The following is a 19,988-nucleotide window of genomic DNA, read 5'->3' on the forward strand; positions in this document are numbered from 1 at the left end:
CATTTTCAGAATCTGACTGAAGTATTTTTATGGCCGGATGAAACCTGCTCACTTTATGGCCAACTTGGACCCTCCAAGAGTGCAAAGACAGCACGTTTAGGTTCACTGGTGATTCTAAATTGGCTCAAAGTGTGAATAGTTCTCTCTTAATGTGTAAACCCTACACTGGGTGTATCCCACCTAATACCCTTTGACAGCTGGGATGGGCTCCATTCCATTGTTGTTCCATTGTTCTGCTTCCAACACATCAGCTTTAAGAACTGTCCATTCACTTGCTATTTAATTGATCTCAGCCCTTATTATGTGCCACCGTGTAACAGGATAAGGTTCTTCATCTGTTAGTCACTTAATCAATTTTATTTAATCATTGTACAGCATGGTCCCGCTTTACAAAGTAAGTGCATAGGACAAAGTATACAGCAGGACAATATTATAGTAAAAAAATATTGGGAAACAACCATAATGCAAATAAATGTAAAACAAAATGTTTCAATATAAGAATTAAGAAGAATTTTACAACATCAACATTAAAAAACATCACAGTCGTTCATTTTAATGGTGTGGCAAATTGATATGTGTCTTATCACTTGCATGTGAGACCTAATCTTGTATACACGTTTAGTGGTCCTGCTTCTAAAAAGGCACCAATAAGAAGCTCATTTGGCATCATGCTTTTGTTCTTTCTCTACTCATGCAGAAGTCTGATTTTGTAAACAAAGTAGATAAATATGTACATTTAGATAAAAATATAAATACAACTCAAACTTTTACAGTGTCATGAGAGAAAGCATGGTTTAAGGTGCTTCATAATGTTCAGCTGGTGGGGTAAGTGCAGTCTTTGAGTTCTCTCAGTGCATTCACTTTACTTTAAAGTAGAGCACTGTAGGGTGCAACAGAGCATCGCACTCCGATTTTTGACTGTCACATCAAAGTCAGCGACATTTATAAGGATTTTAAAAACACAAATGAAATATGAAACTGTAACAAATTCTGAAAATTGTTATAACATTTTCATTAGGTCATGCACACACACACTCATATTCTGTGCCATTACTGTGATAAAAAGAGTTGTAAGTCACATTCAGAGTCAGGGATGCCTGTACTTGCACTTGGCTTGTTAGAGATACTAACACTAGTAGAGATACTTGTCTGTATCTCTAACCCTGCAGTATGAAAAAGTGCCTTAGAAAATATAAAGCGATGACGACATCAGCGGATGGCATGCTAGTAACAATCAGAGTCTGGCCTGCTCCTCGTGCAATCTGTGAGTCACTGTTGAAATGTTGCTTCAGCACTGAGAAAGCAGTGACAGCTGCCTCCTACTGAGAGCAATAAGAGCTGCTAAGAGATGGAACCACGCAGACATCAGACCTTTGGTGGAGGAACTGGCCTCAGAGCCTGGAGGACAAAAGAGAGATGGATATGTCCAAAAATGTTAAAGTGACATTGTGCTAATTTTTATGTTTATTTTTATCTTCAGATGACTGTGTGTAATATAAAATGAATCACTTACAGCACTGAGAACAGAATTAGTAAAGTGACCATTAACTTTATGAAATGGTTTAGCATCTTTTAACTTATTTTTTTGGGAAAGCTAGCCAACAAAGGAGACAAGCAACCAATTATATGTGATTTTTTTGTTATCCAATCAAATTAAAGAGTTGCTGGTTAATCTATGGGGAAGGTTTTTTTTCCAGCTGAAATAGTAAAGAAAACTGGTTAAAGGCCGGTGAGCTCCGGTACCTGCCGTACAGCTGTGTAGTTGGATGGTGTGGGTTTGTTCCCTGGTGGAGCTGGTGCAGTTCTGTGGATCTGAATGACTGGTTTGGGTTTGGTCCCCGCTGCAGGTGGTGGAGGTGGAGGTCCTTCAGGCTTTGGTCTGTCAGCCTACAAATATCAGGTGTCATTAGAAATGTGTCGGAACAGTTTTTAGATCAAATTCCAGCTCCACTCAGAACATCACCTGTTGGCCTGATGCAGGGTAACTGGGTGGAGGCTGTTTGCCGTGGTAAACCGGGTTCTGCACGGCTATCTGCTTCCTCTGAGTTGTTGCACTGCAAAGACAGATTGAATCAACAGGTGACGACCCTCATGGAGGCGAGTTTGCAGAAACAGAGGCGTACAATGGCCTCCAGTAATGTCATGATTACTCACGTTGGCAGGATGGGACTTTGTCGCTTTTTCCAGATGATTCCTGCGATGGCAGCAATGATGCCTAGGACCACTAGTGTAACCGTGACTGCAATGACAATAGTTTTTCCTACAGAGACAGAAAAAAATCAGTTTGCTTGGGTTGTAGTTGTGCAACATGACACAGTAAATTGAACTTAATCTGTAGACTGAAGTAGATGACTCTTACCAGTACCACTAAAAGCTGTGTCCACTGAGTCACAGTTAGGAAGTATCCACCCAGGCTCGCACTGGCACTCACTTTTGTGGTTGCACACCTGGAAAGCACAAAGAAGATGTTGCCATTATTAGACTTTAAGTAGAATTTAAGTAATATAAAACACTCAGCCCCAGTATAACTGGTGGCATGTAATTAACTAGATTTACCCAGTATATAGTTATAGTGTATATTTCATTGCTTAAGCTTCTGACAAATTGACTCTAGTTAGTTTTATTTCATTTTGCATAGACTATAAGTAAAATATGAATAAGATGCTAGGCTAAATTATGTTATTATGATTAACTGAGAGTTTTTGCTTGCTTGAGCCATTTTATAAAATAAAGTTAAATTAAAAATATTTAGAGGTTTTCAAGTTTTTCTCATTTCATTCACATTTCAAAAAGCGAAGAAACAATTTGTTATATCTGTTTTTTTAAAATATTTTTTTCTTTTTAAATTGGACACTTGTTTAGTGCATATTTGCAATCACACTGCAGTTGTAAATGTTTACACGTGGTTCTAAAAAAGCCTACATGAGTAAGTTTGGGCATGTCTTGTATATCTCACATCAGCATTTCAGGGATGCCTTAGAAGGGTGTCTTTGTCTTTACAGGGCTAAACCTTTTAAAACTACTGGAGCTGCATGGCCACCATTGGTGTAGTTATCACATCCACTCCAAATATTTAGGTTATGTTTCACAATTTTTATTTATTTTATCATTATTTTATGGTGTTATTGTGTTGTAGTTTGCTACAGATCAAACAGATTTTTTGGCAGAGGGGGGAAATCCTGTAAAATCCTGGGTTTAAAATTTGCAAAATACACTGAATATTAACAAAATTCCAAAATGATGCATTTTTCCCCTTATTTCTAAGAAGTCGTTACCTCTGGGACCAAACAATAAAGTCAGCAGTGATAAATTCCAAAAGCTGCAGCTGAATGGCTGGTTGAAGCTGGCTATCAATCACGATAGACCACAGTGCTAAACTGACCAATTTAACAGTATTAAAATGTGTGCATATAGCCTTGAAAACAAAGTTAACCTCAGAATCTGTCTGCTAGGCCAAACTTCCATTAGTTTGAGTCAGTGAGTGAGACCTCTCATGGATCCAGGTCATTTACCAAAATGCTAGTGTTAGCTTACAACTTTACTTTGGCTCCAAAATGCAAACATGACATGATCAATATGACCCCATTAAGCTTGAAGTTATAATACGTTAAGTCCAAAACTCAGTGCAGGCTATGACAGTGACTCCATCCACCTTTCACACATAAGCTACATTTTAAACATGGATATGTTGGATTAGCTGCCCCTCACTAGCAAAGGATTTAGTTAAAATTTGCAGTGAGAAATAAAAAAAAAACTACTTTTAACCCTTTGATTTTGTAAAGTTGATCTTAAATTTCACTCTTAGCGGCATTAAAGTCTTTAAAAGCTTTAGAACCCTGTTCACAACTATGAGGGTACGCAGCTTCTCCTCTTAATAACTTCTTGAAAACAGATGAACTAATAATGAAAATACCAGAAGATACAGTCCAGCACAAAACTGTTATAAATCAGTTCCACCTCAATGGATGAGTTTTTGGTGTCATCATGTACTCACAGCATGGCCTGGGCATTTTGCTGAACAGTTGGTGTTTCTGTATGCCGTCTGCAGATCCACACACTGATTCTGGCTGCACACCTTGGAAAAGACAAGTCAGACATATATTTAACTTTATTTTGTTCTACACTGTAGATGCAGTAAGCAAAAAGTGGATTCAGGAAGTCTGCTACCTTTTCATCTCCACATTTAGTCCCCGTTTCCACCTGGACTTCGTCACCGGTGATGTCTTTGAAGAACGCTGCCTTGCATGTGCCGATGGCGACCATCTGGCCATAGTTTGGGTTGTCATTACCGCCTTCACAGAAGAGCTTTCCACAAAGAACATCTCTGCAAAAGAAAAACTGTGTTTATTTCTCATCATGTTTGGTTGATATGAAGAATGAAGAATCAAAATAAGGGCCGGCTGCAGAGCAACTGTTGCCCTGTACGTTCTACTGGGACTCACGCTTTCTGACAGGGGATGAACTGATCTTTTGAGGGGCGTTTGCAGAAGCCATAGAAGACTCCTCTGGTGTTGTGGTCATAGCATCCTTGTTTGGCCTCTTTAGCATCTGATAGCAGCAGGAGATTGCATAAAAACCTAACTATCCATATGACTTTCACATACATCCATATGCGTATTGGCAGGATACTCACCTGATCCATACATCTTGACACACTGCTTAGGTCTCTGTGGACACTGACCGTTGTAGCAGTACCCTTGGCCTCCATCACATGGGAGCCCATTCACAGCAAACACATCCTCCGGACAGGTCGTGCTCATCCCATCACAGTACTCTGGCAGATCACAGTCATCCTGCTTTGCGCGGCACTGTCTGGCGGTAGGCAAGATCTGTGCCGAGCATATTTCATCAACGTGTAAGTTATCTGAAACATTGTTTTTCTTAAAGTGTTATATGATTACAAATTCCAGCGCTATGTCAAACACTCTGACTGCGTGAGCACTGTAAACAAAAGATTAAAATGCCATACTGTGGTGTTGGTTCAAACATTTGCAAGATTCTCTAATTACTTGAGGACTGTAGCTGAGCAAACAACTGGATCACTACAGCCAGAGGAGAGACTTCCAGGGATGAAAATAAGGGACACCAGTTAGTTACACTGATCTGTCTTCTTACTGACTCACCTTACAGTTCTCACAGCACTCGCCTTCAGCACATTGTGAACCCTCTTTCAGGGTGCAGGTGGTGGCGTTGCAGCAGGGATTGGTGCACTCCTACGGGGACAACATACATTAGAACTCATCAGGCTGCTGTTAGGTCTTACTGCTGGGATGCATCTAAACATCTGTTTGCTCTGTTCCCGTGAGGAATCTTTATCACTAGGTTTGAAGGTTTATTGACACATAGAAAAGAACCTGATGAATGATTTCCACTGTGGGTGTCTGCTGGCCTCATGATCACACATCACAATGTTCAAACTACTAAAAGCAATGTCGAGTGTCACCAATATAGTCTATAATCACTGTTCTCAGTTTCTACTTTCTACTTCCTTATTTCTTGATTTTCAGAAACTTTTGTGGTATAAGACCATTATAGAGTCTGAAGTACAAACATGCCAGAAAGTGTTGTAAACAAAATACCACAAACTTATCATTTAAAATCTGTTTTTTCAATATAACCACAGTCAAGGAAAAAAAAAAAACCCCAAACTTCTGTGCGACACAGCTGCCATATTCAATAGATTTCATCTCAAAGTACCACCTAGCAACAGAAAGACTTTGGTAATCAAAAAACATTTAAGACACAACGAGCTGTTTTTGCTTATTGCAACACCCCTGTGGTCGAAAGAGCCAACATCATCCGCATTTGCACATCCTAGTGTTTTGAAACCAGCTGGGGCGAGTGAGGACTCGATGTGCTTGTGAAGTCACGTGCTCGTTTGGGCTTTTCAATCAGTTATTATCCAGTGAGCACATCTGGGGTTGCGCTCCATAAAAGAAACAAAGTTTGCAAAAAGGATACCGTGTTTTGTTCAGTATGACGTGGAATGAGTGACTGAGTCCGTAAACTCATCAGGAAGTGTTCAAAGAAGTCAGGGCTGTTCTCCTATGGACTCAACAGGGCCAGTAAAAGAATGCAGCTTTGACTTCACACAACACCTAAAACAATGTTTACCATTCATACTGTCTATGGTCCCCAAGTGAGTTAATCCCCATTGCATTGGTAGTCTATGGGGATGTTAAAATGCATACTCTGTCACTCTCCCCAACAAACTGCTTTTACAATCCTTTCCATATCAGGCATCACCATCGTCTGTATGGGAAGCATAAACAGCATACAGATGTCTTAATCAGCCAACATTCCACCCTGGGAGTGCTGCTTGAGTCTCCACACGTTGGTTTCTGTTATCACTGGCCTCTGCAACATTGTTTCCTCCCTGGGCCATCTTTAACTTCCCAGCTTCCAGTGTTTCTTCTATGCACAAGAATTCAGGAATACTGAAAGGTAAAGTCCAATTTAATTTGCTTCTTGCTGCCGTTCCCAGGATGAGATTTGAGGACAAAAAGAAAAATATATCTTAGATTCCAGAAGCAAAATAGGAAACAAACAGGAGAGACATTTTCTCTAAGTGCAGAAGTGGATCAGTGAACTCATCACACTCATACAATCATCAACACATTTTGTTGGTTTTACAGTTTTCAGCAGGGTCATGCGTAAAACTAGGTGAAAGCTGCGAGCTGACGAATGACCTGTTTTTAGTTTCAGATACATGAGGCATACTTCCCAGAGTCCGACCTGCTTAGGCCAGAATCTGCCCCTCCCCCAGTCATGTTGGTCACCAAGATGCTCATGTACTGCGCAAGTACTGAGCTCTACAAATAATTAAAGTGATCTCAATGCATTAATGTACCATTGCCTGTTTTTGCTCTCTTCTGCCCTTTGACAGCTCTCAGCTTTGTCGCAGGATCTATGCTTGCTCTTCTGGCCTACAGCAGCCTTGAGCCTACAGGCTCTGCTTCTCTCTCCAGTCCACACTCATGCCTTTTCTCCCTTGAGCCTTATCACAGTTTCAGTGTTTAGTCTGCTTCGCACTTTCTCTTCGCTATCTGGAACCATCTTACAATTTTCTCACTCACCATGCTGCTTTGATGATGGTAGTTTGTGCTGTTGCACTAATTAGCATCATAGCTTGGATTCCGTTCTGCTGTGATGGGCCATCAGAGTCGAATCTATAAACACCACTGAATACTGTTTTGTACATCAATAAATCACGTTCAGTTCCTTCTAATGATCTTTCCTTGTTGAATTCCAGCAGAGGTGAAAACAGGTCTAAACATCACTCTGACTGGAATGTTCGTCTCACTGAAAACCACAAGCTGTTCAGCTGTTACACATCGCAAGCGAACAAAAAACTGTTGTCAGACACACTGGAAAAAGAATCCAAAGTGTTTGCATAACACGGAAGTTCACTTAAAACAATAACTTCTGTTCAGCTACACTATCACTGTCATTCTATAGATATAGTCTTAACACTACACAAAAGTGTTAAGACAACACATAAGCACATACTCCAAGTAATACTGCAAAAAAGAAAAAAAAATCAGCAGTTCTTCAGCTTCTGGTAGAAGTCAGTTGAATGCTGGGCCTTGAAAAAATCAATATCTGTCTGAATGCACAGGCTCAGGCCCATTCGAAGAAGGTCCATATCTGGTGTGCATCAGAAGGTTTTTTTTGTCTTAGAGCAAGCACCTCATTAAAGAGTCAAGATCAGACAAAGGAAACATGGAGCTGAATTCCATTCTGAGAAATCAATAGCTGTAAGGCAGAAGCCTTTCAGACCTGAGCATGCACAGACACAGATCAGAATCATGGCATAATAGTAATAAATACATTTGTACTTGCTACACTGTTTATCAAACTAGTCTTTGTAAGTGAGAGGTGAGCAAGACATCAAGAAAGAGAAGTTTGTGGAGCTACAATAGGCCTAGGCTGCTGAGGGCTTTCCTCCTGTTAAAAAGGGGTTTTCGCTCCCACTGTTGCCAAATGTTTGCTCATAAGCAGTTATTTGATTGTTGGGGTTTTAGCTGTGTTGTTATAAGATCTTTATCTTAGAAAATATAGTCCCTTCAGACAGTTGTTGTTGTGTTTTGCTGTTAAATGAATAAAACTCACCAGATCAGATCACCAACAGCTTGTAGAACAGATCAACTTGCTACACAATAAAACTTTTAAGCAGCTGATGTGCTTACTTACCTGCACCGAACCACAGTCGCACTGCTCTCCTTCCTCTTTGAAGCCATTTCCACAGACCGCGGGAGCCACGACACTCTTATAGTCTGGTTTGTTTAGCAGACAGCTGGGGCTGCGGCTTGTTAGGTACTTTTCATAGTTGCTGCTGCTGCAGCTACTGAAGCTTCGAGGAGTTTTCCAGCTGAAAAGGAACAAACACATTATTATTATTATCTTTTTTTGTGTTATCTTTATCAGTGTCTGACACTAGGGAGACATGGCTGCACAATAGCTGTATGGTGGTACATATACAGCACGTACGCACCAAACATGCTCACACACGTTCTTCAGTCTCATAGCCATGTGACATTAAGAGCTGCACCAGCTGACCTCCTTTTTGCTCCCAATACACACAGTTATTATGTTGTTGTACCAAATGAAACATGTTATGATGATCAAAACATTTAGTGAGGTTTGTAAGGCTCGTAAATGTTTATTTACGGTCACTTGTTATAGCCTGAATTTATTTGCTAACAGAAAGAATCTGCATTCAACTTGAAGGATGCTTCAAATCAGCTTTTCTTACCTGAGGGCTGCTGCCATGATGCAGCTTTCGTCAGAACATAAACAACCACTGGAGTCATCGTGGTTCATGCCCAGGTTGTGGCCCATCTCATGAGCCAGTGTTGCTCCTACTGCTATGGCTGCATCACTGTGATCCTAAGAAAAAAATTAAGCACAAGAAATAGCAGCAAAAATTTACTAACAGCAAGACAGAGCAACACATGTTTGTCTCAGTTTTAACATTTTCTCAGTCTATTCAGTCGGGACTTTCAGACTACATGGATCTATTGACAGAGTTAGTGTAGTGGTCTACATGTGCAGTAAGGAGGAAAAGGATTTTGTGAGAAATGATTGATTAGTCAAAGAATGAGTTTTCCACGTTGCACTTATGGAGATGTGTGCATCTCAAATGTGCAAAGAAGACTTTGTAGACTGAGTCTAGTTCTAGATCATAATTTAACTTAGTTTTTCTCTTTTAGCAGGAAGTGGTCACTACATGTTAGTGATAAAGTGATGGAAATGTGATTTGTTTTCTCTGGTATTTGGTCATTAATCAAAGTATCAGATAAACAATTAAGTTGATTTTTGAGGGGCAAAGGAATGACTGAACTAAATGGATTTAGGAACATGTTTCCAAAATTCACATTTACCACAGCATGAAGCAAGGGCATAAGTTATGAAGTCAGTGAGATACATCATCTGGGAAGCATGAACACCTCACCTGTATTACGCCGACAGAGTGACCAGAACAGAGAGTCCCGATGAAAGCAAGACCCACAGTTGTTCCTTCAAAGTTGATACCACTGAAAGAGAAGATCAGAAAGTCTTAAATTCATATACAGGATTCATATCATCCATCTACTCACTAATCTAGCTACTACTAGATTAGATTAGAATAGATTAGCTACTGTGAACATTCAAGCACATTCTTACTTAAGATTCAATAATGAATCTGCTTGTGGTTGTATCTTGTGTATAAAACACAAGTTACACGAGCGTTATGTGGAAGTTTAAAACCTCTTAAGCTGATGTGTCAGGCCGGTTTAACCTGGGAGAAAAAAATATGGATACTCACAACTCAGATTTCTGAAATTTGTTTTCTCTTTCCTGCTCGGTTACTGTTGAAAGTATGAGACATTTTGCTCCACATGATTTGAGTCTGACTGATTCTACTTATAGAATCTATTCATACCTTATAAGATGTGCATTGTCATGTTTTATCCTGGTCACCAGCTCAGAGTTTCTCCACTTCATGAAAGCATCCAGGCTTTCTCCTGCTGGGGGGGTCACAGAGATCAGGTCACCATTCGTCCATATCTCCAACCCCACCAGAGCAATAAAGGTCCTCACAGATTTGTAGACCTGAAGAAGACAACATTGGGGATGTAGCATTATACTCCAACTGCTAGCAGCTACTGCAGAACAGTATGTAGTACAGTGTGTCTGTGTTGGTATGGAATCTGTATAGAAATAGCAAAAAAACAGACTCACCATGTTGAGAAAGTTGACAATCTCAAATATTCTCTGTCTCATCTTCTTTTGATCCATGTTCATCTTCACATACTGAAACACCACAAGACAAATTTCTCATCCTGCTTCTCAGCAGTTTATCTTATAGAAATTAAATTTTGCAAACCAAGGGGAGAAAAGTTATAAAAGTTATAAAAGAAGATTAATTTTACCGCGCGGTTATCAGCAACCAGGACGAGCTCAATGTATTTCCGCTGCTGTACAATAGAAATACCCTGAAGAAAAGGAACAACACAAATGAAGACTTTTGGGCATGTCTACTTAAACTCTGTCACATTTAACTTGAGATAGTTTGAAGACCTAAAAGGTTTCAGAGAACAAAACTAATTGTGTTACCCCTGATCTAGAGCGGCTGCGGCTTGTTGGAGGTTCATAGTCGTCACTCCAGCTGGTGTTAGTGACCCCACACACGGCAGGCGTGAAGTTCTTTTCATTAAAAGCCGTCACTGCATGATCCCCCTCATCATCACTGGATAGTGGCTCAATCAGGTACCTTTGAGCAGATGTTCTGAAGTAACCCCTAAACCAAATCATGCTGGTTAGCTCTCATTTTTCAGATGTTGCTTTGAGGCTGACTCAACTCAGGAACCTAGCCACTGTCATCTAAAGACTTATTTGGGCCAAACTTTCTCTTGTGTTGTTTTCACTTCAAGATTGTTATTATTGCAGTGTGATTTTAATGGCTTTTAGCATTTTTGTTTTTGTTTTCCTGAACTTTAACATGCTGACATCATGTTAATCATTATACATGTTAATGTTAATGTAATGTTTAGGTTTAATTAAAGTTAGAGTCACTGTGAGGTAAGGTTTGGTTGAGGGTTAGGATAAGGTTAACATCTAAAAAGTAATGAGAGTATTTGCACAACTTCTGGTGAACCAAGGTAGCCTGAAATCTATTCATCTGATATGAAGATTTAACATTATTAATTTAATGCGTTATGCAAATACAAAAACTGGTTACTTGGCTTTGTGGCTTAATACAACAAAGGAATGAAACTGTGAGGTTATTTGGATTATTATGACATACAGCATGGGTGGGTATTGCTTTGGAAAGATGTCATGACAGTTTAAATAAAGCAAAGATAAAGACAGTGGCTTACCTGAGTCCATCACAAGTACTGATACTAACAGATGACTCACTGTCGTTCACAATCCTCCCATGATAGAAGCAGTGATCCTGGCAAGGACATGAAAATGGTGACTGTGTTATTAAATGACAACATGTAACTTTCTTTTCATCTGCTTATGTCTCCAGCATTCACTAACAGCCTTAAAAGCCTTTGAATCGTTTTAAATCTAGTAAAATGTGCAATTTTACAGCTGTAAGTTTGAGGTAAGTTTGTCTACGAATGCAAACACTTACAATGTCATTCGGTACTGTGGTAACTCGAGTCCCATCTTCTTGGTAGTAAGACTCAGTGTAATCTTTGGTAAGTAATTCACTAAATACAGAAAGATAAAGAATAGCATTTGATGTGAAGAGTGAGTCTAATTCCAGTTTATTCAAAAAAAAAAATTGCTTATTTTGATTTTATACATTACTTGTATATCCATTTGTCCACTTATTTCCTCACACTGCACAGACACACAGGTTTAGGGAAGTGAAAACTTACTTATTTCTTTCGAGTTGCATTTCTATGTCTTGTCCGCCCACAGTCATTGCATACGTAAGAGTGTCTGGTCTGTGGTACTGTGGGCAAAAAAACAGGAAATTTTGCTTTGAGTCATTCATTTTTATTTTTTCATTTATCATAATCAGGAGAAAAACAGCAGCTGATTTGATTGACATCACAGGATTTAAAATAGAAAAGAAAAGAAACCTCTGTGTGTCTTTTTCTGATTGTGTGAAGTCTGACCGGTCGAACCACCTCATAGTGCTTTCCCTCCTCAAATTCAGGACCATGGCTTCCTGTGGAAGTGAATCACATATGAGTAATTAGAAGAAGGATATTAATTTTGGATGCTAGTGTCAACAGGGTCTATTTTGTAATTAGTCGAATGCTTAACTCATTGCTTTCATTATTTGTGCTAACTAATCTCGTCTGTTTACATCCTGCTTTTCTATAAGTTTTATGTATCTATTTATTTTTAACCAAACCAAAAAAACAACAAAAAAACCCCAAACCTGACTACATAATTTGACATTCCATTCCAAATGTCATTTATGTTGCAAACATGTGATCATCGTGACTTTAACCATTTGATTAAAGTTACATTCTCAAGTTTTTAAGGCTCATTCCTGGTAACAAAGCCTTTTGTAAACAGAAAGTTTATATCCTTATACCAAGTTAGTCACATGAATACTTTCGCAATCATGTCCCCTGGAGAAAGAGGTGAACCATTCTGAGCCGTCAGAATTGTTGTCTGAAGACTAACAAGGATACCCAATGGATTTACTTTGCCAAATGAATCATCACGGCCTTGCCGTATTGGTCCATTTGATCAATCTTTGTTGTTATTATTTATTTTATTTTATTTTCAGTTGTTACAGACGGGACAGACATGACGGAGGGATAGGAAAGGGAGAAAGAAAGATGAAGGAAAAGAAAAACAGAAGGGAAGAGGGACAGTGAGAAAGGGCACTTAAAAAGAGAAAGAAGAGAAAAAAAATCTCCTGGATCACCTGTTGAGAGAAAAAGAAGAAAAAACAAGCAAAAAAACAACAACAGAGCAACATACTAAACACAACACAATCACGTTAATCTAGCTAAGTGTAACTGAGGTTAAACTTCTTTTTTACTATGGATTTAATTTGTTGATATTCTAAAAATCTTTTCTTGTTGATCCCATATTGTATAACTAGCCTGTCAAATGGAATAAAGTCTGTTCCTTCTACTATATGTTCTAAGTATTTAATTCCTTTACAACTCCATTCTGGAAAATTAATCATATTATTGTTTTGTAATATGTCAGGGTTATTCCAGATAGGTGTACGTCTGCATGGGATTAATGAAGACGCCGCTATTTTTAGAAACTCCCACCATGCTGTCAGAGAAGAGCTGATGTTGATGCTTTTAAAGCATTTGTGTCTTTTGATGTTTGAGCTAATAAATGGTAGGTCTGAAATCTCTAGATTATTGCATAGTGCCTGTTCAACATCTAGCCAGGGCTCATCTAAGAAGGTACGTTTTAACCATCCTGAGATAAACTGAAGCCTGTTGGCTAAGAAATATTGTTGAAAATTAGGCAGATCTAATCCTCCTTTATCCTTGGTTCTTTGAAGCATTTTTAAGCTTATACGTGGGGGTTTATCTTTCCAAAGGAATTTAGAAATATACGAATCCAGAGATCTGAACCAATCTTGTGATGGTTTGTTCGGGATCATTAAAAATAAGTAATTTATTTTTGGCAAGATCATCATTTTTATACTGGCGACCCTTCCCATGAGTGATATGGGTAGAGATTTCCATCTAGTCAGATTGCCTTCTACTTTCTTTAGAAGTGGGATGTGGTTTAATTTAGTTAAGTCTGAAAGCTTAGGAGAGACATTAATACCTAAATATTTAATATTTCCAGATTGTAGTGGGGCAGGAGAAGAATTATGGAAGGAGCAGTTAATTGGAAGAACTGTAGATTTTGACCAGTTAATTGAATAATCTGAAACTCTTGAAAACCAGTTTATTAGAGTAATTACCTCAGAAAGGTTGGTTTGTGAGTTTTGGAGAAAAAGTAACACATCATCCGCATAGAGACTGATTTTATGTCCTACGTTCTTACATTTTATGCCCTTAATTGTTGTAGCCTGTCTAATTGCTGCTGGTAGTGGTTCGATAAAAATAGCAAACAGTGAAGGGGAGAGTGGGCATCCCTGTCTGGTGCCCCTCAGGAGACAGAAGCTGGAGGATGTCTGGTCATTTGTTCTGACCAGTGTTGGTCAAGTTACTTGAAAAAAGTAATCAGTAATTAATTACTGATTACTTCCCCAAAAAAGTAATCCCGTTACTTTACTGATTACTTATTTTCAAAAGTAATTAATTACTTAGTTACTTAGTTACTTTTTAAAAACATGATTTACAACCTGAATAGGTGATAAAGCGATAGATCTTTCAGCCCAATTCTACTTTTTCTACATAATCCATCATACAAAATGTAATCAAATGGAAAAGTCTCTTTTTAAAACTTGTTTTGTTAGTTTTAATCTTTTAACTTTATGCATGAAGCAAAATTTTAATTATATGCACCATTCTCTGACTTGAAGAAATTAGTTTACATTTAAACCTATTTTCTGCACATTCCAGCATATATATATATATATATATATATATATATATATATATATATATATATATATATATATAAAAATTTTATGTGCTGGAAAGTAAAACACAGCAGAAAATAGTCAAAAGTCAAAGACTAGCGGTCCTTTTGCTCTATTTTCACCTGTAAAGCAGGAGTAGAGTAGGCGGAGGTTTATCCTGGTGCAGGTGTGCCGCAGCGGTCAGTGGAAGGATACCGCAGTTTCTCTGTGAGTTTCTCATTACGTCGTAGCTACTCGGTGCTTGCTTGGAAGTTTAGGGGGTTTTTCGCTGTAAAAAGAAGTTTTCTTCCCACGCACAGCGGACACTAATGTTTTTGTCACTTTTTACGGAATCAAACTCAAAGTAAGGTCAGTACTTCCACGCTTTAAACGCTGCACGCTCATACTCTCTCCCGCACTCGATATATTATCCATTGTTGATCTGCACACAGCTGTTGTCACGAACATCACACTCGCTTACGTCACTGTCATGAGACATTATCGCAAGAAAATCACGGTTTTAGTAACGCAGTAACGCAGCGTTCCTACGGGAAAGTAACGGTAATCTAATTACCGTTTTTGCAATAGTAATCCCTTACTTTACTCGTTACTTGAAAAAAGTAATCGGATTACAGTAACGCGTTACAAGTAACGCGTTACTGCCCATCTCTGGTTCTGACACATGCTGTTGGGGAATTATATAACATTCTTAGCCAGTTTATGAAAGAGTTTCCAAAACCAAATTTGTGTAAATTTGCAAATAAAAATTTCCAGTTAACTCTGTCAAACGCCTTTTCTGCATCTAGAGATAATATTGTGGTTTCAATGTTTTTACTGTATGAGTAGTCTATTAAATTAAGTAATAGTACGTGCGTTTGTTGATGAGTGCCTACCTTTTATGAAACCACTTTGGTCAGGATGAATTAAGAGGGGGGTTATTTTCTCTAATCTTTTTGAGAGGGCTTTGCAGATTATTTTGAGGTCTACATTTATAAGGGATATTGGATGATAGCTTGAGGGAAATAAAGGGTCTTTGCCTGGTTTTAGCAGGAGACTAATGTTGGCAGAATTCATATTTTTTTTAAGCTCACGGCTATAGTTTCTTATTGTCCACATAGAAATATTGACATACTACCTAACCTGCAGTAACGGGTGGTGCCGAGGTTGCTTTCTGATTTTTCCCCCCAGGCTACCAAGAGGCCGTTTTAGGGTTTTACCACCATCTTTGCGTTATCCTGCACCATGAATATAAGCTTCTCATAATGGAGATTTATTTGTTGAGAGCCTGGAGGGAATTCTGTGAAACCTGACACAAATGTCCACTTGAACTCAAAAATAGAATTGACATCAGATGATTATTTTTTGCCCTAACTCATGAATCCATGCAGTATTTAACAGAATGTTCCACATCACATTCACAAAGTGGGGCTTTTTACTCAATTATTACTGGTATTGACATAAAACAAAGTGGAAACCAGGTGTGATTTACAGAGCAGAAGTAGTGTGATTAAATCAAAGGGCAACTTCTCAAATTATAATCACATTTGTAAAAGAGTTCTTTGATTTCAACTTTAGCTAGAAAATGTTATTAGTTCCTTTTATGGGAATTATTTCTGCATTCCAGATTTTCTCATAAAATCATCCTTCACAGTGTAGCGTTTTTCTTGACTAAGACTCCCACCCAGTAGCCAGTTCTGTAAATTTCTGATCATTCTGTACCATAACTTGCTCCAGGAACCAGATGCAGAATATTTAATTAAATGATTAATCATTATTTTCATCTTTTTTTCTTTTGCTTAATTCTCTTCTCACTTTGTGGAGAAACATTTACAAAATCAAAGTCCTTTGCTTCATCAAGAACATTTGTGACTCAAGATTGTATTTCCCAGTCTGCAAAACCTGCCTGGAATAAATGATTAAGTCACTCTGAGTCACAGTTACCTGATAACCTGGTACATAGTAGCACCTGAGAGGGTGTTGGCTTTGTTGTTTTCCATAACTTACCTCTGAGGGAGCGTCACAAAACTAGCAGTGTGTTTACAGTAATTCTTTCTCTTTCTAATGAGTGTGCATAGAAGGTGTTTTCAACAGGCGTGAGCCACAGACACTGTGTTTTAATGCTCCCTTTATAATCACATGTCTAGTAAACAAATGCAAAGGGCTGAGAGGCAAATTCATCTGAGCACAAAACATGAAACAGACCAGAGTTAAAGCATAGTGTCTTTAATTCCGGACAAAACACATCGTCCTTGGCTAGGGAGATTTAGAGGACTACTTGAGGAAAAGAAACCTGCCACCGGTAGAGGTTTGAATAAACAGAAGGTAGGACAAAACTAGGTTTTAGTTATTAAGTAGCCAGTGTGCTAGTGGAGGTAAAAGTATCCAGTGACTTACCGGAGAGCTTGAGAGAGGCATATAGGATGAGGACCCACAATAGGAGGTTTCGTGTCATTGTCCAAGTGCAAACTGAGAGTAACAGAGCAGACCAGCATTGTAATGAGAATTTATAAACTAGGAGTTCCTGTTCTGTTAACCACGCCTACCTCTTGATACCTCTTACAAACATTCACTTCTACAAACTGGCTCAAACACGCCACTGCTTGTGTTGTGACATGTAGAACATGCTCCATGCTCTTACTTAATTATTAAGTGGCAAATTTTCACATCCTATAAACCTTAAGCTTTATCAATAGTCATTTAGACATGTACATGGAATGAGGTTGTAAACCTCCCACCTTTTTTATGAATGATACTTAAAATACCTCTCCTTAAATAAGCAGTATGACTCACTGTGTGTTGTGGTTTCAGCTTTGCTGTTTCCGTTGTCGCACTTGTCACTCTTATGTAGAAACATCATAAAGTTTCACAGTTTTTTCCAAATATAGATATTAAGTGTCTTGTAAGCTCTACAAGAAAAATGTTCGCCCCCCCCCTCCCGCACGCACAAACTCATCCTCCAACCACACACACCCATACTTTGCTCCATTGCGGTTTATTTCACACCTCAAACATTTAGTAAACAATTAAGCAAATACAAGTAATCTGCAATAAATTACAGGTAGTAAGAAAATAAACTACTAACTCTTTTAGGCTACGTCCACACCTACGCGGGTATTTTTGAAAACGCAGCTGTTTCGTCCACACGTAAACGGCGTTTCGAATCACCGAAAACTGATATTTTTTAAAACTCCTTTTTTGTGTTTAGTGTGGACGAGGAATACAGAGTTCCTCAGTACCCAACGTGAAAGGTATGTGCCTTTTTCGCACCACGTTATTGTTTACGTGAGATGAATTGCAGAATGGCAGATAGAGACAAAATACTTTTAATCTGACTATTTTCAGGTTTTACAGGCTTACATATACACGTGCAGTTACTGTCCCTCCAATTACAAAGGCAGAGGCATCACGGTGTGATTATTTTATGTGTAGTTTTTTTTTTTTCCTGTGTAATAATATTCAACATTGCTATCAATACAGTTTTCAAAAAATGCCTCTCTGTGCAAAATGGGTTTAAAAACAAACAGCTGTGGGATACTGTTTGTCCGTGATATGAACCGAGGGAACAAATCGTGGCAGGATCAGCCTGATATTATTTGTATCCTGCTGTAACTTTACTGTACACAGAGCTAACATTCCAAAATGTCAGGAGAACTAAAAATCAAGAATGTGGGATACTGTTTGTCCGTGATTTTAAGAGCCCAGTGCTGTTCCCGACACAGGGAAAACCAATTCTGCAGGGGAGACCTACCTTGGTACTTGTGCAGGGCAGATATGCTTCACCATATTTTCTAGTCTTTGGCTTAGAATGAAGTTGGTTTGGAAACATATTCAGCGATGCTTTATCTCCTGCTTTGCATTTCTGTGGCTGCCCCGTGCTAGCAGTGTCCAAGCGTTTTGTCCCCCCCTTCATACCGCGACCCCCCCTGCAATGGCTCTGCAACCCCCCCTAGGGGGCGGGCCCCACACTTTGGGAAGGTCTGAGCTAAGTGAACATCAACAAAAACTCGGGTGACAGTCTGTGTATGGAGTAGCTATGGGTTGGCTAGATTTGTGTCCATGCACATCTTAGGAACAAAAAGGTTTTTTGTAATTTTTATGACTCTCATTAATTTATGAAGTTCCATTCACTGACACTAAAACCACCAAAGTGAATGACTGTCTCATAGTGACTGAGGTGACTTAACCCAAAAGTGAGAAACAGCAGTTGTAAGTGTTAGACAATAAATCTTTAAAATGAAGCCAGAGATTAATTTTGTAATGATAAAATGCTTCATGACATGAAAGTCACAGCTTTATTAAGATTCAATACTTGATACTAACCACTTCAAGGTTGTCGTCTAATACATCACTCTCAAAGATCGCTGTCTGGAAGTATTATTCAGACAACATGAAATTGTTCATGTAATTTCTTCAACATCAATATCAAACTGAGTCATTGTTTGGCGTTGGCACAGTTATGCATCAGTTAATACTCTTGCTACAAGGTGAGAAGGTTCAGTGTGAGAAGGAACACTTCTGGGTGGAATTTGCATGATGTCCCTGTGCTTGCTTGGGTTTCCAATTGGCACTCCACAATACAAAGATATGTTCATGTTAGGTTAACGGATTATTCTAAATTGGCTATATGTGCGTGTACTGTATAAGTAAATGCCAAAAGAGCAAATGTGGCTTTTACTGTAAAGCACTTACACTGGTCAGAGTAGACACCAAACAGTCTTAAGTGGAAGATCCTGTAACGTTTGAGTCCCCAGCTGATGCAGCATGCTCATCAGAATTTGCTCCCCATGGAGTTTTTCTACAGTACTAACATGAAAGAACACGTTTTTGGCAACATGAACAAAATCTACACTCACCCCTTTCCCAGTTTATTAGATATGGCTGTCCTCTTTCTTAAAAAAATTTCAAGTCACAGGCGGCATATTTCTGTAAGAGGAGATGACCCTGAACAGCAGCTGCAGCCAATACTAGATTCAGTCTGGATGTCTTGACCACTAGAATCATCTTATGCTTACTAAACCAAGAGTAGCACATATTAGCCTCTTATCAAGCTAACCAGTGCAGTAAGTAACATTTTGAAGAATGGAAATTTTTTTGATGCATCACCAATATTTCAAATAGGTTTTGCCAGAATTGTGTCAGGGCCAAGAACAAATTGTGCTGATTCACAACATGTTCATATCACTGACAGCATGAGTTAAGTAATCAAACATCCTTCCTCTTCCTGTAGGAAGAAACTACTTATGGCAGTACTTTTTCTCAATTTGAACACACAGTTGTACAGAGCTGCCAGTGGAACAAATATACATCTTTAACTGACAGATTAAAAGGACAACTGTGTGGCATGAGAGACACTGATCACAGAATCAATCACTGTTAATCAGACCAGTGATTGTGTCATTCTGTGAACCACTGAGGATACAATACGCTGACCTAACAGCTGTGACTCCATCACCCAGAAGTAATGACTCAACCTGCTGTTGAGTAAACG

At 38.8% G+C, this 19,988-nt stretch overlaps 1 protein-coding gene across 1 annotated transcript; it reads right to left on the reverse strand.

Moving 5' to 3' along the window:
• Positions 1 to 344: 344 nt before the first annotated feature.
• Positions 345 to 19,206, reverse strand: adam28 (ADAM metallopeptidase domain 28). Its single transcript, XM_087848963.1, has 23 exons — positions 19,190 to 19,206; positions 16,895 to 16,966; positions 12,084 to 12,172; positions 11,877 to 11,953; positions 11,627 to 11,705; positions 11,364 to 11,440; positions 10,600 to 10,783; positions 10,416 to 10,478; positions 10,225 to 10,296; positions 9,926 to 10,095; positions 9,455 to 9,536; positions 8,756 to 8,889; positions 8,194 to 8,371; positions 5,124 to 5,213; positions 4,634 to 4,829; positions 4,443 to 4,548; positions 4,168 to 4,324; positions 3,995 to 4,075; positions 2,360 to 2,447; positions 2,155 to 2,260; positions 1,964 to 2,054; positions 1,744 to 1,887; positions 345 to 1,398 (listed from the first exon to the last, which is right to left on the reverse strand). Exons 2-23 carry the CDS (start codon positions 16,950 to 16,952, stop codon positions 1,366 to 1,368), a joined length of 2,355 nt encoding a protein of 784 aa, XP_087705089.1. The 5' UTR covers positions 16,953 to 16,966; positions 19,190 to 19,206; the 3' UTR covers positions 345 to 1,365.
• Positions 19,207 to 19,988: the final 782 nt, after the last annotated feature.

This window comes from Neolamprologus brichardi, chromosome 12, assembly GCF_056152115.1.
Source record: "Neolamprologus brichardi isolate AB-2024 chromosome 12, ASM5615211v1, whole genome shotgun sequence".
Lineage (NCBI taxonomy): Eukaryota > Metazoa > Chordata > Actinopteri > Cichliformes > Cichlidae > Neolamprologus > Neolamprologus brichardi.

What these genes read in the sequence shown, in the direction of transcription:
- adam28 (XM_087848963.1), bottom strand. Translation starts at nt 16,952, where the DNA reads ATGACACGAAACCTCCTATTGTGGGTCCTCATCCTATATGCCTCTCTC. An exon ending in ATGCAACTCGAAAGAAATAA is followed by an intron (nt 11,706 to 11,876) that starts GTAAGTTTTCAC and finishes TTCTGTATTTAG; the next exon opens with TGAATTACTTACCAAAGATT. An exon ending in AGTGCTGTGAGAACTGTAAG is followed by an intron (nt 4,830 to 5,123) that starts GTGAGTCAGTAA and finishes TGCTCGGCACAG; the next exon opens with ATCTTGCCTACCGCCAGACA.